The 18,209-nt window shown below is 48.3% G+C and overlaps 7 protein-coding genes across 7 annotated transcripts; 3 read left to right on the top strand and 4 right to left on the bottom strand.

Annotated features, from left to right (window-relative positions):
- Positions 1 to 633: 633 nt before the first annotated feature.
- FOBCDRAFT_216352 (uncharacterized protein) lies at positions 634 to 4,997 on the bottom strand. The gene is made up of 3 exons (XM_059609441.1): positions 1,707 to 4,997; positions 1,500 to 1,646; positions 634 to 1,418 (listed from the first exon to the last, which is right to left on the bottom strand). Exons 1-3 carry the CDS (start codon positions 4,650 to 4,652, stop codon positions 714 to 716), a joined length of 3,798 nt encoding a protein of 1,265 aa, XP_059464255.1. The 5' UTR covers positions 4,653 to 4,997; the 3' UTR covers positions 634 to 713.
- Positions 4,998 to 5,615: 618 nt separating this feature from the next.
- Positions 5,616 to 8,125, top strand: FOBCDRAFT_197674 (uncharacterized protein; the record flags this gene model as incomplete). The annotated part of the gene is made up of 8 exons (XM_059608881.1): positions 5,616 to 5,928; positions 5,982 to 6,110; positions 6,162 to 6,270; positions 6,332 to 6,567; positions 6,631 to 6,777; positions 6,837 to 7,353; positions 7,393 to 7,714; positions 7,766 to 8,125. The coding sequence occupies 8 exons, from the start codon at positions 5,616 to 5,618 to the stop codon at positions 8,123 to 8,125; spliced, it is 2,133 nt and encodes a 710-aa protein (XP_059464254.1).
- A 256-nt stretch (positions 8,126 to 8,381) lies between these two features.
- On the bottom strand, positions 8,382 to 9,454 carry FOBCDRAFT_316302 (uncharacterized protein). The gene is made up of 2 exons (XM_031174827.3): positions 8,825 to 9,454; positions 8,382 to 8,774 (listed from the first exon to the last, which is right to left on the bottom strand). The coding sequence occupies exons 1-2, from the start codon at positions 9,370 to 9,372 to the stop codon at positions 8,468 to 8,470; spliced, it is 855 nt and encodes a 284-aa protein (XP_031051612.2). The 5' UTR covers positions 9,373 to 9,454; the 3' UTR covers positions 8,382 to 8,467.
- A 782-nt stretch (positions 9,455 to 10,236) lies between these two features.
- Positions 10,237 to 13,158, top strand: FOBCDRAFT_289214 (Alpha/Beta hydrolase protein; the record flags this gene model as incomplete). The annotated part of the gene is made up of 2 exons (XM_031174826.3): positions 10,237 to 12,282; positions 12,610 to 13,158. 2 exons carry the CDS (start codon positions 10,237 to 10,239, stop codon positions 13,156 to 13,158), a joined length of 2,595 nt encoding a protein of 864 aa, XP_031051611.3.
- Positions 13,159 to 13,614: 456 nt separating this feature from the next.
- FOBCDRAFT_316299 (uncharacterized protein) lies at positions 13,615 to 14,239 on the top strand. The gene has a single exon (XM_054703500.2). It carries the CDS (start codon positions 13,706 to 13,708, stop codon positions 14,162 to 14,164), a length of 459 nt encoding a protein of 152 aa, XP_054559475.2. The 5' UTR covers positions 13,615 to 13,705; the 3' UTR covers positions 14,165 to 14,239.
- A 497-nt stretch (positions 14,240 to 14,736) lies between these two features.
- On the bottom strand, positions 14,737 to 16,183 carry FOBCDRAFT_216346 (putative methyltransferase-domain-containing protein). The gene has a single exon (XM_031174824.3). The coding sequence runs from the start codon at positions 16,034 to 16,036 to the stop codon at positions 14,882 to 14,884; it is 1,155 nt and encodes a 384-aa protein (XP_031051609.2). The 5' UTR covers positions 16,037 to 16,183; the 3' UTR covers positions 14,737 to 14,881.
- Positions 16,184 to 16,764: 581 nt separating this feature from the next.
- On the bottom strand, positions 16,765 to 17,716 carry FOBCDRAFT_216345 (uncharacterized protein). Its single transcript, XM_059609439.1, has one exon. The coding sequence runs from the start codon at positions 17,667 to 17,669 to the stop codon at positions 16,887 to 16,889; it is 783 nt and encodes a 260-aa protein (XP_059464253.1). The 5' UTR covers positions 17,670 to 17,716; the 3' UTR covers positions 16,765 to 16,886.
- Positions 17,717 to 18,209: the final 493 nt, after the last annotated feature.

Below are 18,209 nucleotides of genomic sequence, written 5' to 3'. Positions count from 1 at the left end.
TTTGCTCAGATATAAATTGTAGAAAGAAAGGTGTAAAGAGCAAGACGGAGAAAAGACACGGCAATTGACGTAGCTTGCCCTGGTACCTTGATGTCGATCATTGCCTGTGGATATCTCCGCAAGAGATCGGCAGTTGGAAAAGTGGGGATTCGGACGGCCCGAGCGGGCGTGGACTCTCAATGCCGCTCTGTTGAGCTGCGTTTATTCCTTGGATTGCTGTTGCAGTCATTTACTATAGCCTTTATCCATGGGTGAAATCGGCATCTACATCCATATTTGACTGCTTTGGAGTCCTCGGGAAGCCGTTTTCTTGATCTCCTTTGCTACCGGCTGTGAGCACGATGTATTTCAACGTCGTTACAGTTAATCATTTGGAAGATTTCCAATAGTTGTTACGACGCTACGTTCACTTTGGCTGGCTGCATAGTATTGTCCGACTCACAGCAGGTCAGTGTAAAACTTTGCATGAATTCTTTAAATTTAATACAATCTTCTTATCAACAAGTAGCACGAACCGCAAGGACCCGGCTCTCGTATCCGAGGATACAGCTGTAGGGTACCTAACTCTCTACTAATGCAATAGGTCTGGATATCCATGCCGCCGCGCAGCAAGCAAGCCTCAAAGAAATGATGTAAGAATGAAGAAGGCCTCAAATAAAAAAGATAATATGGAAAGTAATCTATACATCTCCCCGTACTGCCCTTCCTCGCTGCTAGTACATAACTGTCTGAATACAAACGACATGTCCCCGACCTACCTGATGTTTCCAAAAATCATCCCAGTTCAGAATCTCATCAGCCTCGTTGTCGTAGTCGTGATCAAAAGGACACCAGAACCGCTTCGTTGTTCGCCATACCACATTACAGGCCGGGCATCTCACAGTATTCACAGTATCACCATCCTTCTCCGAATCCGTAACTCCAGTTGCAGCAATATAATGTGCATGCATCATTGCTCCCCTCAAGTGACCCACCAATTCTTCCAATTCTTCCATTTCTTCTTCATCGTCGGAAAGTCCAAGAACCGATATTACGGCGTCCCACGCCCTCTCCATCATCAGATCCCAGGTATCTTCCTCCTGCGCCCGGTGCGTTTTGTAACACTCGATCATCATCAACGTGTCAAGTACCCTGGCAGATATATCATCCCTCTCTTGTTCTAGGGCCGTGGAGTTATGCAGAAGTTCGGAAATCTTAGGACCGAACTTCTTGGCGGTTTCTGGACAAAAGTGCAAGTGTAGATATTGTGTTTTACCAGAAAGGTCAAAGAAACCCTGACCGTCTTGACACTCCATCGCGAACTGCCAGTCCAGGGGGCCATAGACTGTTGGTGGAGGTGATGGCGAATCAACACTGCTCTGACTTCTTTCATCGTGATCTGAATCGTGGTATGAACACCAAGGTCCAGCGTTACCCGACTTAATTGTATTAGTTTCAGAATTGACTACAGGATATCTCCTATAGGGAAATCCGTGCTCAAGAGGTGATCTTGCGCTTACCACTGATGAACCACGCTCAATGAAACCACGATCGGCGCGGGGTTGAACCGTGGGCTCATCCGCAACCTCTCCTTCGACAGATTTCATGACTCGATGGATGCTTTTAGTAAGTCGCTTAGAAGCGACAATAGGATTGGGAAGTGGCACCTTTTCGTGGAATGTTAGCGGTGATGGTGAATAGAACGCAGGTTTTGGCTTGAAGTATACCGGCTCGAAGACTTGGCCGTCTTGATCTCTACTGGGGGTTCTGGGTGACGAAGCACTTTGGGCAGCATTCCGAGGCGGAGAATCTTGAGCTGTATCGTCATCTGAGTTTCCATCATAAGCGCAATCCTTTGGCAGTCGAGGTCTGCGATTACCCATCGGCCTGAAGGGCAAAGGGTACGAAGATTTAGAAGCTCGTTTCCTAGCGACTGCTTGAGCGTAGGCCTCAACGCCGGCTGGCTTAGCTGCATCGGCTGGAGCATCATCCATAAGTTCGTGAATTGGGGAGTCCTGTGCCGTAGATGGTGTTAAGTGCGATACTCTATATTGAGGACTTCCGTCTGCAGTATCCGCTAGCGTATGGTCTAATACTTCTTCCTCTTCGAAAGAAGAATCTGCCCTCTGACTGGGAGCTGACTGACCATGAGTGAAGGGTCGTGAGCTCATTACCGGTGCTGGTGGTGGCGCATAATGCAACGGCATGGGAGCTGGTATTGGAATTCGGTTCGCAGACTCTAGATGTCGGCCATATTCAAAACTTTCCGAAGATCTCATAATGCCCAACACTTGAGGTGGGCCCATGGTATTCATTCGGGGGCTCTGACGGGTACCATAGCCAATACTGCTCAACGAACCAGAAGTTGTACTTTCATCATCATCGGCGGCATTGAGAAGCTCTTCGATGTCTATCTCGTCAAAGAGAGCCTTGTAGTGATTCATCTTTTGCTCCTCAACGGTCTGCGTAGGTTGATTCTCTGATACAGCTACGAAGCTTGTCCACTTGCTGGTGATGGAATATGTCGTGCCAATGTTCTCTGCGTTTGCTTTTGCGACGTTTGTTTCGGATGTTCCACGCTTCATCTCGTCCTGAAGATCCAGCAGGACTGACTTGGCCACTAATCGATGGATTGTGCCGTTGCTGCCTGATGATATCTCGATGGGCAGTTCGTAAGTTTTCCTTTTTGCCCCGAGAGTTGTTGTGTTTATGGTGACAGTTTTGGGGATGGCTCCCCCATGACGAAGGTCGATCAGGAAGGAAATAGACGCGAAGCTGAAAGGATGGAGAGGTGAGATCGGAAATGGGGCTTGGATGTAAGGTATATTGCTACCATCGGCAGCATTATCCTGCGCAAGGTTGTAATCAACCAAGTTCTTCCTTTCAAAACCACTACCGAGATCGATGTCGCAACTCCAGCTGTTCGGTTCCAGAGCCGACTTCAGCAGGCGGTTCAGTCGATCATGCCATCTCGGCGTCTGCGTAGTATGAACTACATCACTGTAGCCGCCACCACACTCCGCAATACTCTCGACCAGACGATGGGAAACTTCATCTCCAATGCCCAGAGCAAAGAACCGAACTTTATCCCCGAACAGCTGGCGTTTCTTCCAGATGAACTGGATCGAATCTTCGGGTTCCAACTCGCCGTCTGTGAGGATGATGATCTGTGTGGATTCTCGCTCTTGAACCCGCCGCTTCACCACTGCTTCCAGCGCCCGAAGGAGATCTGTTCCACCCATATTAGCCTCCATCTGAGACACGTAGCTCTTGGCCTCTCTGATATTCTCCTGCGTGTGAGGTTGGGAGTTTCCCCAGAGCCCTACTGTCGCTGAACCCCATGAGATAATGTTAAAGATGCATGTCGACGGTATGCCTGAAAGAGCTAGAAGCATTGCTTCCCGCATAACATCAATCTTTCGTCCTCCGGTAAGCCGTCTGCCATAGCCAGGTGAACCGTTTGACCATCCCATAGATCCAGATTGATCAAGAAGAAACAAAATCTCTCCAGTGAATGATTGGGGAATAATGGCGTTGCGGAAAAGATCGTTAGGTCGGATGTTTACTCTCATAGCAGCGAGGCCCTTGTCATCTGCGGCACAAGCGATGGCTCCTGACTTGATTTGGTGGCCTTCATTCATCTGAATGACAAACACAAAGTCTTTTCTCAGAACGGGGGGCTCTGACTCATGGTGCCAGACATAGTAGGTTCTAGTTGATGCATCCTTTTCCAGCATGTTGGAGTATTCGACAGGCTTGGAGCCCTCAAACTGGAGGAGGTAGCCTGACTCCTCGTCACAACCTTCATGGTTGACTTTTCCATTATCCATGACCTTGATCCATATGTCAAGCTTCCCCTCTGGTACTCTCGATGCAGGCTCCCACTCGATTGGTGACTTGCTGTATCTCGGAGCGATAGACATCGGAATGGTGAGAGCTATGCCCTCGGTTGCTTCCGTCTCCATCATGACCACCTTCAGCTCTTGGACGTACGTGATGTTGATCTCCACCGTGGTATTGGCGGGAATGTTTCCAAGAGACGTCTCAAAGATCTCAGGAGTATGTTCTTCCAGCAGAGCGGGAGCTGCCACTCGGTCGCGGACTGCCTCTTCAAATTCCTTTCGTGATTGCGCCTTGGGTTTGACTACGCCTCTGACACGGCGCTCATCACCGATTGTGCATTCGAAGGATGTGATAACAGCGCCATCGTATAGAGGGAAAACGTGCTTTGCAGCATTGATTATTTTATCGGAAGGATTGTGGAACTTCTGCACCAGCTCTGTATGAGCGACTGTGCCGTCCAAAGTCGCCGTCAAAGAAACACTGAGCATCGGTAGACATAGTGTCACCTCAGGTATCTCAGCTTCCTCAGATCTTACTGGAGGCTCGGGATACGGTGGTATTGAGTAGGGTCTGTATTCAGAATTGCGGGTATCCTTGTCCGGCGTGAAAGAGCCGATATCATCATATGGTTCGTCAAAAGGTGTCACCTTGGCTACCCAGTGAGAAAACTGATCCAGGCCACGGTTCTTGACTTTTTTCTTGGGCTTTCTTGATCGGTTCATGGGTGTATCGTCGCCCCAGCCTCCCTCGGGCATGGCTAGCATGTTACCCGGGGCTGAGAATAGGACCCCCGACTTCAGTCGCTGGGTGAAGACGTGGCGGCTAGTCATCTTGAGGTCGAGTAACTGGTTTCTAGTCGGTAAGATGACAGCGGAATATCAACTGGAGCTGTTTCCGAGTAATAGAAGGAAGAGGAGTTCTGTGCAGTTGTTCTTATCAATAAACCTGCACTGCTTACTCTGCACGCAAAGCATCATCGCCAAGCATGTGACTAAGTAGTACGAAGTTTCAACCCCCATGCCTCAGCCGCAGTGCTCGCCCGAGTAAGACGGGGGTGAAATTGGGTAAGTGGGTTGCAGATAGTCGCTCAAGGGTGCATGAGGATGAGGGACAAACCTATCAACTTCCTATGGAATAATACATTTCGGTTTAGATTCTAAAAGTACATTTGCGTCTTGAAGAGTGTGACCTTGTCACAGAAAGTCATATCTGTCCCACTTTCGATTCAATTTACTTGACCTAGATACATGAGCCATGAATGTGCAGCCCACGATTGTGTGATGAACATGCATATTACATGCATAATGAGGGGGTAGGTGGTCTGATCAGCGGGGTTGCTGCCAATAATATTATGAGATACTTATCCGCGTTTGCTTCTGTAAGACGTGCGAGGGATTACACATTTAGGTGGAGAAACTGTAGATCGAAGAGGAGGGTGCATACATTGCGGTGATCAAGAAATAAGTATCTTCAGGTCAATTCTCAACATCAGTATCTGCTAGCAACTGAGAAGAAGGACTTCCAGCATATAAGAGGGATAACTCAAAGAAAACATGGTTTACAACTAACTCACCCGCCATACTCACTTCATTGTATCTCACAAAATAAGGCTCGGGTGAACAACCCGAGGATGGGCTGAAACATCGGCTGTGTCGCTGCCTAACGTGACCGTCAGAATCAGCCGCAGCAGCACTGCCGCTGGCAAGGTTTTTTCCGTACCAGCCTGATTGTCTTCTTTTGTGTTCACGGAGCGTGCTTCTGAAAGAACCTAGGACATCCTAGGACATCCAATCATGAAAACGCTACATCCAAGCAGATTAGAGAATGAAGATGCGAAGAAAGTCTTTGATGAACTGGAGAAGGAAATTCTTAATTTCCCGGACCGTATTTTCCAATCCAAGCCACCTGCGGATAGCTCACAGGCAACCTTCACACTCAGTGAGAGGGTTGTAGCGAGCAAAGCCAGGTCTGGTTCATTTCCTGAGGAAGTAGTTATCTGCCCGAAAGCTCGTCTCCATGAAACTACGGTAAAGAAGAAGACAAAAGTCTTTAAGTGTCGGTGCTGCTGTGTAGATGAACCGCATTCAGACGGCTTGACCTACAAGCGTAAGTAACCTGAACAAAAACATTCCTGAGGATAAGAGCTGATTTAAAACTAGTGATAAAAGAGAAGAGCTTCCTCAGAGAGGAACTACATCCTAGTGGGCTGCGCAAGTGGTTTATCGTGACACTGAAGCCAGAAACGCTACAACTTGTCATCGTGAGACTATCAGAAGTATCGCCTATATGTACAACACCGCTCCTTGACAGGTGCCAGCTGTTCAGCTAATTTTGCATAGATTCTAAAGAGGTTGAAACCTTGTCGAAGAACATCGCTTCGCAGGGAATATCTTCTGAGCGTGGCATTGGCACGGCAGTTAGGCCCAGAACGATGGAGATGATACAGAAGTAAGTCTCTGCCAGATTTTGCTCGAGAACACTCGGGTTGTACTTGGAAACTGATCTTTAGAAGCGATTGGGTGTTCCCGTCTACCAAAATAATGAAAGTTATTTTCCACTCGTTCAACACCACAACATTACTTCCAAAGCCGTCAAGTGTCGAGCTAAAACACTTTGGCGTATTGCAATCGCCCCATACGGAGAATGATGTAGGTCACCAGGCTCTCACAAACCTACTGCCTCAGTCCTACTTCTGCATCCTCTCCAGAGGATCTCATTCGGACGAAGAAAACTGGGAAGTACGAGGTCAGTCTGACTGCTATAAGCAGAGTAGTGTTTTGGTGCTGCTACTAACAAATCATACTGCAGTTAACTCACATACACGGATATGTCACGAAACCAACCCTCTCGGTAGGCTTGTTGTCACTCTTCAGAATACGACGGTACCTCAAGCCATGAATCAAGCGCAGCAAGGACCTGAGGGCGATGTTCACTTTTACTTCGATCTACGTGAAGGTAAGCCATCCAAACAATGTCACGCATCTTCTGAGAACTGATTGTCGCATTGATAATAGATGCACAGCTATTCGCTGCGTATTTGAAAGCTGCTCAGGACAGACTGCGGGAACTGTTCGTCCGTGGCCCTATGGAGAACGAGAAAATCGTGGATTCTCGGCTGTTTGATGCTGATTACAGTCTACGTACCCAGACTAACGGTTGGAGGGAGTTTCCAATACCCGCCGAAGATGACACACAAGCAAGAATCAGATTTATGTTGGTAGCATTACAGGAAGATGGAGAGCAGAGGTACAAGGCAATTATGTCACGAGAGGGATACGCTGATGCTGTTTGTATCGACTGTAGGGAGTTTTCTATCATATTTTATATGTGCCTCGAGACTGACAGCGTGACAGTCAAGGACAAAACGCCACAAATACCTCAAAGAGGCCTCTTGAAGTCTCTGGAAGACATTGAGGTATGGATAAGTGATTACGATGCGAATGGAAAGTCTGTTGTCTCCCAGATGAGCTGGGAGGACCTCACTCGACGAGGGACCAAGCCACGAAGTCTCAGAGCCACATTCATCAAGAGGTAAGTAGTCCTCAGAAAACCTCGACAAATGGCTTACAGTTTTGGAAGCGAAAACGAGCGTACGGCTGGCGATTGGCTTGATGTGGTAGATGACCTGATCAGAGCTATGCGAGGAGACAAAAAGGATCCCTACGAACGGGTCAAGATTGCCATCATCGACTCTGGCTTGCATGATAGGGAGAGAGACCGTTACCAAACTGAGTATAAAGACTTTACTGGTGTTCCTACGAATGACTCGTGGCACGGTACTTGCTGTGCTGGGATAATTCAGGGAATGTATGAGGAGGCTAGGCTATACATCGCAAGGGTCTTTGAACGGGACCATGCTGATGAGATTGAAGGGCCTCTTCGGATGGCGAGAGTCTGTTTCCGATACCTGTGATGTCGCATTTTATACTGACTGTTCAATCAGGCTATCCACTGGGCCATCGAACCACCTCGCTCCGTCGGCATCATCAGCATTTCAGCTGGTTTCCGCAACTACTCCAAAGAACTCGATGACGCCGTCACGAGAGCCAAAGCCGCTGGTGTTCTCGTGGTAGCCGCAGCATCAAATTGGCAGAACACAAACACTGTCGCGTTCCCAGCTCGCCATAATCTCAGTACGATGTGCATTTACTCTACCAATACTGGAAATCAGAGCTCAAGCTTTAATCCGGAACCTCGTGCTGATACGCAGAACTTTGCTATTCTAGGCGAGGGGTTTCAACATCCAGATCAGAGGAGGAATGAGCGCTTGAGCGGAACGTCAAGTAAGAACCGTGGATCTTGAGGAGAATGTACTTGCTGATTGTGAACAGTGGCAACAGCTGTAGCGGCGGGACTTGCGGCTAGGATCGTCGACTTTTCACGACAGAATGATAACAAAGCATCGATCTTTAGAGCACAAGACGTAGGCAAATTGCCTGGTATGCTGGCAATCTTCAGTGCTATGTCAAAGCCAGCAGGTAATTTAAGATACATATCACCACTGGAGTTATTACCTTTGAGGCACGGAGTCAGTCGAGAAGCAGATAGACAGCGTGTGAGGGAGGTTCTGTCACAAGCTATGGAGAGGGCAAACTAGAGGAGCGTTCGCGTTAAATAACAGCAGAAATTCACATCAACAATCAGCCTAGTTTTCCGGGCCTTCATCCAAGATCACAACTTCGTCAAGCTTATCATCCTCGACAATCGTGAAGCCCCCCAAGCCTTCGTCCCGCAATACGCTCTCAACATTTAGCTCACTATCATCACCACCTGCAAACGTAGCTCTCTTGGTGTACGGATCCACTGACCAGCCCTTCATCAGCAAGCCTTTGTGGATCTTGGCAAGGCGGATAGCCCAGATGAAGTCTTCGGGGTGCTCCCCAGAAACTCGCTGGGAGGCGATGCGTTTGTTGGTGGCTGTAGCCCGCATTGTAGCAACCAACGGAAGGTCACTGTAAATTATCAATATTAGCTGATATTTATAATGAGAAGCGAGGCTCACAGTTCTGGACCAATGTCAGCTGCCACGTTGGTCTCTTCATGCGCTTCCCGCTTCCCCGCACGGGCGACTTTGATACCGGTGATCATAAACATGGACCACGAAACTTTCCCCTTCACGTAGGCATTTAACTGATCTTGCTCCAGACAATCCTCGATATACCCCTTCGTAGGCTGCACTATATAGGTGTCCAATCGATCATACGCCTCATAGCTCTCTACAGTCTTCATAAACGCAAACTGTAAACTAGCCTTGGCTGTGACGCCGGTAGCTGCGAGTATCGGCGCGCCAGCTGCGAGATTCGTGCCCGGAGACCTTAATCTGGTGTCATCCCATGTGAAGTTGAGAGTAGTGTTGCAAAAGACGCGCATGCGTGGGGGAAAGGGGAGGATTGAACCATGGTTGAGAGGGAAGTCGAGGGTTTTGAGATTGGAGATGAAGTGGCCAAGGCAGAGTGGTGCAGTGGAATCATCGCCGTCGCCGCGGAGGATGGCATCCTCTGGGGGAGGGGGATAATCGGCTTGGCGGAGCTTGAACCAGACTTTTTCCATTTTGGTCTCATTAAGATAAAGCAGGCGAGATGATGGATCTCATCGGTAGCCTGATCGCAGAGCTGAATAAGGTACAATTGTGAGGAGGCCTCTTGGGGAGAACAAGGCTGTGCTGGCTGCAAGTACAACACATTCTGTCGCCAATTGGCTATCAATATGCACCTGGGTCGATCTTGTGGCACTTGCTGTGACACGGCATTTATGGCCGCTCGAATTCCCAAACTCTCTTCAGTTTGGACTAAAGTTATACTTGTTTTCCGGCTTGAGATCGAGAGTATTGATGATTGCTCTCCCAGTACCACATTTGAACATGATCTGACCCTGGAGATTCATCTTGCTGCATGTAAGCTACATTATGACTCGGCTTATTACCAGCTTTGAACCAATTGGGTAGGCATTGCGACAAGACAGATACTATGCATGTAATCGAAGTAAACGAACATAATGAGTCACATCACGCGTCTGTAGGGCTGATGCTCAGCGGAGTCCTTCAACTGTAGTTGATCTCTTCATCGCGATGGGTTTTAGCGGTTCAGTCAGCAAACCGCTGTGGTTATCCCGCGATTGTACGCGCCAACCAATCAGGTGGTTGATCTACGCTTACTTTAGTGAGTCGATCAGTGAGTCAACGTTATTTCTCACTGCAATCTGAGAAAGCCAATGAAGCCAGATTCATGATGTAATGAGAATGGATTCATTCAATTGAACATTCACAGAAAATTTGCTATTTAAGATCATAATCTCGCGGCCTTTCAACAGTTCTCGCTTCCGAACCCAGCTTCTTAAATCTTGAGTCCCTTAAAACAACCCCTCAGAGCCCCTCACTGCGCTTCCCAGCACACAATTCACCCTCCCTCAATCATCATGGCCCAGTCCACCACTCCTGGCTTCGACAAAGCCTTTGCCCAAACACTTTGCGATCTCCAAGTCCCCAAAGTCCTCAAATTCTCCCCAAACGGCCGACAACTCTTGTACTCCACCAGTCTCATCGGTGGCCACCGCAAAAGCAAAAACGCCCTGTCAACGCTCTGGATCGCATCATCCTCTGAACCAAACTCATCTCGCCAACTAACATCTGGTCTCTTCAACGACACTTGGCCAAAATGGCACCCTGACGGAAACAGAGTAGCGTTTCTGTCAGATCGTGCCAAAGTTGGTGAATCTTCGGCGATTTGGATGTTGAGATTGGATGGTGGTGATGCGGTGCTTATAACTGATGCTGAGAATGTGGAGGATATTGAGACTTTTTTGTTTTCGCCTGATGGGAGGATTATTGCGTATGTTTCATCGGATGAGAAATCGGAGGATGAGAAGGAGAAGAGTGAGAAGGATGAGCCTGATCCTGAAGTCTGGGGCGAGAAATGGGCTTTTGCGCGATTAAGACTCGTTGATGTGGAATCTCACGAGACAAAGGTTCTCGTGGGTGGGGATAAGCACGTTGGTGAATTTTCTTGGAGTCCCGATGGCAAAAGGATTGCTTTTATGAGTCAGGAGAGCCCTCATATCGAAGAGGCGATGTTGACTGGGACGACTATCTCAACCGTCGATGTCGAGAATGGCAAGGTCACCGAGCTTTGCAAGGTCATCAACGAGCCGTATGATCTTACCTGGGCACCAGATGGGCAGGTTTACTTCATCACAGGTGTACCTGCTGATAAAGATACGGGAGGAAGAGCGGTTTACAAGACTGATCCCAAGGCCGATACTCGCGGTTTCGTCAGGGTTGCATGTGGTGTTGATGATGATGCTGGAGGGCTTCATGTAGTTGGTGGCAAGGTCCTTGTAAAACGTCAGGTTAGGTTTGTCGATGTTATCAGTGAGCTGGGAGGCGATGATCTTTTTGATGAGCAGAAGGAGTTTTGGGTTTATGATGTCTTCATCAACCCAGAGACTGGTGCTTCAACTCTTGCAGCGAGTTTGTCAGATGTTGGTACGCCATACGACATCTTCGTCATCGAGTCAGGAAAGGAGAAGATCAAAATCTCCAACCATGGAAAACCACTTGCAGACAGATCCCTCGGCTCAAGCACAGTCCTCACCTGTCGCTCCACCGACGATGAAGTCGAACTCGACGGCCTTTACTTCACTCCATCATCCAAAGCAAACTCCGACAAAAGGCCAACTGAACCCCTCCCAACATTCGTCCTCATCCACGGCGGCCCAACATCTCGCGACACTGATACCTTCGACACAACTTGTTTCAACTGGGCCCCATACATCCTCTCAAAAGGCTACGGCATTCTCCTCCCTCAATATCGTGGCTCAAGTGGCCGCGGTGAGAAATTCGCTTCGTATAGTATGGGTGGACAGGGGAAGTATGACTACGCTGATGTTGTGGCTATCACCGATAATGCTATCAAGAAGGGTTTTGCAGACCCCAAGAAGCTGATTGTTGGAGGTTGGAGTCAAGGTGGTCTTTTGACGTATCTGTGTAGCGTGCGCAATGGTCTTCATGGTCTGGGGTGGCGTTTCAATGCAGCTATTGCAGGAGCAGGAGTATGCGATATTGAAAGTCTTGCCCTTAGCGCTGACCTCGGATCAACGTACGAGATCGAACTTGCGGGGGGTAATACAATCTGGACTCTCAACCGCGACGACACGAGAAATCGACAGGGCAGTGCGCTTTGGGAAGTCGCCGGTGCAGTGAAGCATACCAAAGAGACAGGGGAGATGGTCATCCCGCCTATGTTGATCTTTCACGGTGATAAAGATGAACGATGTCCGTTTTCACAGGCTGAGGGGTTTAGGAGGGCGTTGAGGCACTGGGGGCTGAAGTGCGAGTTTGTCAAGTTCCCGGGGGAGGGGCATGTGATTGAACAGCAGAGGTTTTGGTTTGATATGTTCGAGAGGATTGGGAGGTGGTGTGACACGTACATTGGAGATGGAGCGGATGGGCAGGAGATGAAGCTGGCGATGAGATGAGGTGCCACTGTCTGTATGTAGCTGATAATGATTGAACTTTTGACAAGGCTCTTGAATGTTCTGCTCAATGGCAGCAGGCATTCGCGTTAGGCATACATGTTCATAGTAGCTGCAGATATGAACAGAGTGACAGTGGCAGAATACCTTCTCGCAGTGTCTCGACACCGGAACAGCGAACACTCCTACCTTGTTATTCACTCTAGCATTTCCTTTCATAAGAAAACAAGTTCATTCCTGGAACTCATCCCAACTCAAACCTCTTTCCCACCTCCCAGGTTTTCATCTCAGATAACTCCACACTCATCATCACAACAGCCGGAAACAATAACTCACATGGCAATCATGCCTCACCCCTTTCTTCAGACCGAGGCTGATCACATCGCCCCTGTCGTCCTTCCTCCCCCTAACACTACTTCTCTCACCCTAAAGGAGCGCAACCCAATCTATCTCCGCTCCTTTCTCCGCTATGCCATCGGCGCCGCCGCCACATCCACCAACGAAGCCCTCACCCTACGCGTGATGAAGCACGACCCCGTCCTCAACACTTACACCCTGATCCCCATGAAAAAATCGCGCCTCAAGAAACACGGTGATCTTGAAGTCGTTGTCATCACCGCCGCGGAAATGAAGAAGATGCCTGATCGCTGGGGGGGCAAGATCACAAAGGATACAACTACGCGCACGGTCCCGAGTTTGGCGGAGTTTCCGGGCTCGGTTCCTGAGTTTGGGGAGGTGAAGGACGTTGGGCTGGAGGTTCTGGCGTGGAGGGTTTTTGGGAGTGAAGATAAGGTGTTTATGGATACGGATGGATTTGGTCTTCCGGGCGTGTCGGGAATGATTCAGGCTTGGTTCGAGCGTATTTGAGGGAAGGTTGACCTGGGAATATGGAGTACTTGGTTGAATTGTTGACCTTTTGTAAGGTTTGTAAGGACGCTGGGGGGATGATTCAATGGTGAAGATCCGGTTTTGGTAGGAATAACATCGATGTAAGGGTACTGGCAGTTATGTAGTTTGCCAAATGTAAATCTGTTGTTTTGGCCTTTCTCTTTTTATCTCAAATGAATAACATGCTCAGACGATCAAACATTGTCTCAATATTTATGGCGACTGTGAAGATGTCGTGAAGTTATGCACCATGCTTCTTACTCCCTGGCTGCATGAACGTGCGAGCGGCTCTGTTTTTTAGCGCCGCCCCTGCTGGTTCTTGGGGTACAGGTTCCGGGGGGGTTCGCCACAAATTCCTGACCTACGATTTGACGGCGCGTATAATCAGCTCATCAGCCTGTGATTCAAGAAGTATTTAAACAAACTCGCATCCAACGCAAACCGACGGTTCATCATCTTATTATACGTGAATAAATAAAGCTTGCAACCTTTGGTCACTAAACCCATACTGAAGGCAATTGAAACCATGGCTACTAAAGCAAACGTCCCCAAAGCTCCCTCCAAAACCATTGAGGAATTTCTCCACCGCCATCCCCAAGTCCGTACCGGCACTGCCGCAAAAGCCGAACTAGACCATCTCCACGAACACGGCGATACATTCTGCGTCATAAACAAACTCTACAATAATGCCATTCTTCACAAAGACTACGACCCGGACTCTCTAAAACTCATCTTTGCGTTTGCTTACGTCAACGATGAGCAAGCAATGGCCAATTATGCAGAAGACGCTGGAGAAGATGATAGTGTCTTGTGCGATTGTGAAGTGGGGAGGGAGGAGGGTCCGGATCACCACCTTCATGAGTTTGTGAGGGCTACCGAACCGGATTGTGAGGTTCATAAGGGAGAGGAGCCTGATCCGGGGTGTAAGGATTGTTGGCCGGTTTATTGTGGGAGCAATTGCCGGGGGGTTGAGGGGTTTGAGTGAGGGTCAGTTTGGGATGTGCATGTTGGTTGAGATGAGATGCAGACGTCGTGACCTTAGCATCTTATTCGATGGCACTAGACTTAATATACTTGTGAAGAGGTATATATATGATACGGTCCTAATAACTACTTGAGCTACCTTAATCTCTCCCATCATATGCCCTCATCGCTCTCTCGCTCACCGTCTTATAAGCTTGTTAGTATGAATGTTAGCGAGTATTCGTGCACGGTTGTCATATCGGCGAATAAGTCACGGGATGAACTTTTGTGGAAGAATGGGTTTCCATGGGATCGTGAGGGGGATCCGTAGGAGGAGGCTGTTTTAAAGTAGAAAGAGGCGCTTGGATCGTACTACATCTATGGCCAGATTGGAAAGGTGGTTCTTAAAGAGGAAGCCAGAGGGATCTCTTTTTGGTTGTGTGACGATTCCTTGACAAGGGGCTGTATTCACAACCAACAGCTTTGACACTACTGATAGCAGCTTGGTCATATCATTTGAGTAATACAACGATACAGGACATGTCTTCTCATTAAAGGGTATCGTATGTCAGTAATGCAGAGTCTCATTGACCTGGGAATAAGACTGAGCATTATCAATATTAAAATTTGTCTTGACGTCTAGTCTATTGTTATGTCTATCATGCCTGTATGTCTAAATCTAAAGTCTATCCTCCTCTATTGAGTATTGCTGAAAACCAAAGTCTCTAACCATCTATCTTCACGCCCAACCAATTCTAAAAAGCTCATAATGACTCTCATCACCCCTCCCAACACCACTCCTCTTATCCAACTTCTGCCTCTCCAAAATATCCAATCTCCTCCCATTCTTCCCACGCAGTCTATCCCTCTCCGCAAAAGCAGCTTCGACAGTATCTCCAATGCCCGCAAACTTCCCATTAGGTCGCATCGTAACCAACAACCAGAAAACACCATCATCTGAAAGAAGTCGTGTTGCGCAGTCTCGTAGCCAGCGTGCGTGCTCGGGAGCGTATACTACATCGGTGGCGAAGAGCATGGTTGCTTGGACGTCGAAGGGGGCCGAGTTGGAGAAATCGGCCCAGTCGAGGGGGGAAGCTTGCACGGGGGAGGGGGAGGGGTAGTTGATTGAGATGTTGGATTCCAGATTTGAGAGAACGGCTGGATGGTAGTCTGTTGCGATGACCTTGGAGTCGTTGATGCCCAGAGCGGGAATGAGTTTTCCGAGAACGAGGCTCACAAGCCCGGTGCCTGCACCAAGCTCGATAATACGATTATGTTCGGTAGGATCAAGATTTGTCAGACCGAATCTTTCTGGGTCTGTACACATGAGATCCGAGAAGACGATCGAAGCACCCCAACTTTGAAGTCCCACGTCTTCAAAGTCTGTATCATTCGTCCCCGCAAGTCCGTCGTTCAGTTGAACAGAAATCTGCTTCTTGTCCCCACCGGGACCTTTCATCTCGAATGAAAACTCCCTCAAAAACGGAGAGTTCTGGTCATCCTCGTCCAGAACACTGGCAAACAGTGACTCGAAGATATACGCCGCCTGGTCCAGCGCCCGCTGACTCGTTTCCTCCGATGAAAAGATCTCCAAACTTTCAACGCGCGAGATAAGTCCCGTCAACCACCGCTCGGCAAACGATTTCTCATGAACATCTGCACGAATAACCGCAGGTGTCAGTTCCGTCTCGTCATCTTCGTTTCCGGAGGTATATCCCGAATCCACCTCGGCAAAAGCATGCTTTGAGTCCCCCAACTCCTTTGAAAAAGGGAATGATAAAGGACAGTAAATAGCCGCCAAGTAATGCAGCGCGTTGAAAATATCCACTTCGGTGCGTTTAGAGAGTGTGAATAAAGGTGGTAAGCTGCTCGAAGGCAGCGCGAGGGTGCTCATCTTGACCCAGTCTGTAATAATTAAAGATCGTGGAGTAAACAGGGAGTGGAATCCGGGGAGAAAGAAAGATAAGGAAGGAGAAAATTATTAAAGTGGGTGGCGGGCGCTATCTTGAAATAGGTCTAAGCCCGGAACATGAAGCTATCGTGGAAAAAAAAATCTTTGCTGATAAGTTTGAGTCCCCACGTGGCCCACTGTTAGGCTAGCGTTAGAAGGTTTCTGGGCCTTCTAAATGCCTGAGGATCATGCACTAAACCTGACTGATAGTGCTGAAATGTCGGTATGCATGTGGGTCCCTTTGCGCTAGCGTATCGGTGTTTGGTTCCGATCACCTGGTTAAGGTTGCAGAGTTCATGACCAAACTGGCATGTCTCACGAAGCCACAGCCCAGACCCAATAGAATTGTGTAGGATTTAGATGACGTTTTCACCTTGGAAGCAAAGTGACAAGAAGAGTTCAACTTATAGGAAAGATTTGCTGCGTTGTAACATCTCAGGCCTCGAGGTTAGCTTTAGACCTAAACTGACTTCTGTGTTATAATTGACCGAAGTAGTTTTCCTGCATTGTGCTGCCTCTTCTAAGGAGTCTCAATGTTGACTAGCTAAGACAGACGCCATTACTTGAAATTAAAGAGAGTTACGACAGAAGTACTGGAATACATTATTCATATCAAGTACTCTCCAACAGTAATCATTACATCAAATTCACCCTTAGAGTGGTTTTCGGCCCCAAATAAAGCGCATGGGAAAGTAAGCTCCTATATCCTTCAACTCTGTTTCCAGATCTTGAACAAGATTATCCAACCTCTCATCCGGCAACGGCTTCAGAGAGGGGCTCAAGGCTATCACGATTAGTAGGGACCCCCAAGATCGTATCTAGACTCACTCTTGGCACCAGCCGCAAACCCCTTGGCGATAATCAAGTCCGCTCCAACCCCCAACCTCCCCAACTCCTCATCCGTGTTCCTCTTACCAACCGCCCTCATAGCTGTCATCTCTTGTACGTCCTCTAGCCCAGCTTCAACCAACCAAGACTTCATCTTTGGTGCTTCGAGAGGATCTAGACCTGAGGCTTGGCAGACAGCTCTGATACACGCAAACATATCGTGATACCTCGGGTTCTCATTCTCGGGAGTTGGGCAGATACGATCGCAGTCGCCAATTTGGATCCATCCACCTGGTTTGAGAAGTTTGATGTGTTCATTCACCACGGCGCGTTGAGCTGAGCCGGACCCAGCGGCGATGAGAATCATGCGCATGTTGATGAGATCAAAACACCCATGCCATGATTCTGGCGGAGGATCCTTGATGTCTTGCTTTACATAGCTGATTCCATGCGTAGTCGTATTTGGGAAGAAAGAAGTATTGATATCGGTGCCGATGAAGGTATGTTGACCTTGAACTGGCTTAGGAATCGAGGACTGTGTATCACGCATCCAGAGACCATCCGCAGTCCCGACATCGAATACAGCTCGAGGCTGCGTTGAGAAGTCAATCGGCGGGAATATTAGTTTCTCTTCTGCTGCCTGCTTGAAACCAAGATGATAAATGGTCAATCGGCCTATGTCGCTGCTCACGTCTTGATCCTGGGCTTTGAGATACCACTCTGGTGTTGAGTATACAGCTTCTGACATTTTATGTTGTTTGCGATTGGTGAATGAGTCAGTAAGCTGAAGTTTAGGGACTGATGCTTGAGTGAGATACTCTGCTTATCTTTTTGTGACGATTTCTGAAACTGATGGCACGTGCCTGCTGAGCGGCACAGTTATTGCTTACTTGCATCCTTCTAGAGCTTTTCGAGGGGACTGATAGCCAATCGAAGTTTTGCATATGTGTTCCAGAAAAATGATACCAGCCTTATCAATGGAACTAAGTACACGACCCGACTACTCAGGTAATGCGGTCGGGTGCATGGCTTTTCGCATACCGAATGACCATTGAGATTTCTGAACATGTGTCAACATCTGAGGTCTTCATAGATAACCTTATATGATATCGTGCGGATGTGCTTGGTGGCTTCATAATTGACTCAACGGTTTGAGCTTAAGTTCAGATGTCAACACAAACGCGTACATCTGCCTGTACATCTTGAGGCAGGCATCAGAAGCTATTAGATGAATAATATACGGGATCATTACTCTTCCAATTGTTTAGGAAGATCTCATCAATGTCAC

The sequence above is a fragment of the Fusarium oxysporum genome, chromosome II (assembly GCF_013085055.1).
Source record: "Fusarium oxysporum Fo47 chromosome II, complete sequence".
NCBI classification, from domain to species: Eukaryota; Fungi; Ascomycota; class Sordariomycetes; order Hypocreales; family Nectriaceae; genus Fusarium; species Fusarium oxysporum.
Note: the sequence above shows the minus strand (reverse complement) of the source record. Positions and strands in the feature narration are given on the sequence as shown.

Coding starts and splice junctions, on each gene's coding strand:
- FOBCDRAFT_216345 (XM_059609439.1), bottom strand. CDS start 17,669: ATGTCAGAAGCTGTATACTCAACACCAGAGTGGTATCTCAAAGCCCAG.
- FOBCDRAFT_216346 (XM_031174824.3), bottom strand. CDS start 16,036: ATGAGCACCCTCGCGCTGCCTTCGAGCAGCTTACCACCTTTATTCACA.
- FOBCDRAFT_316299 (XM_054703500.2), top strand. CDS start 13,706: ATGGCTACTAAAGCAAACGTCCCCAAAGCTCCCTCCAAAACCATTGAG.
- FOBCDRAFT_316302 (XM_031174827.3), bottom strand. CDS start 9,372: ATGGAAAAAGTCTGGTTCAAGCTCCGCCAAGCCGATTATCCCCCTCCC. Junction 8,775..8,824: donor GCTGACATTGGTCCAGAACT/GTGAGCCTCGCT, acceptor GATAATTTACAG/TGACCTTCCGTTGGTTGCTA.
- FOBCDRAFT_216352 (XM_059609441.1), bottom strand. CDS start 4,652: ATGACTAGCCGCCACGTCTTCACCCAGCGACTGAAGTCGGGGGTCCTA. Junction 1,647..1,706: donor ACGGCCAAGTCTTCGAGCCG/GTATACTTCAAG, acceptor TTCCACGAAAAG/GTGCCACTTCCCAATCCTAT. Junction 1,419..1,499: donor TTGAGCGTGGTTCATCAGTG/GTAAGCGCAAGA, acceptor AATACAATTAAG/TCGGGTAACGCTGGACCTTG.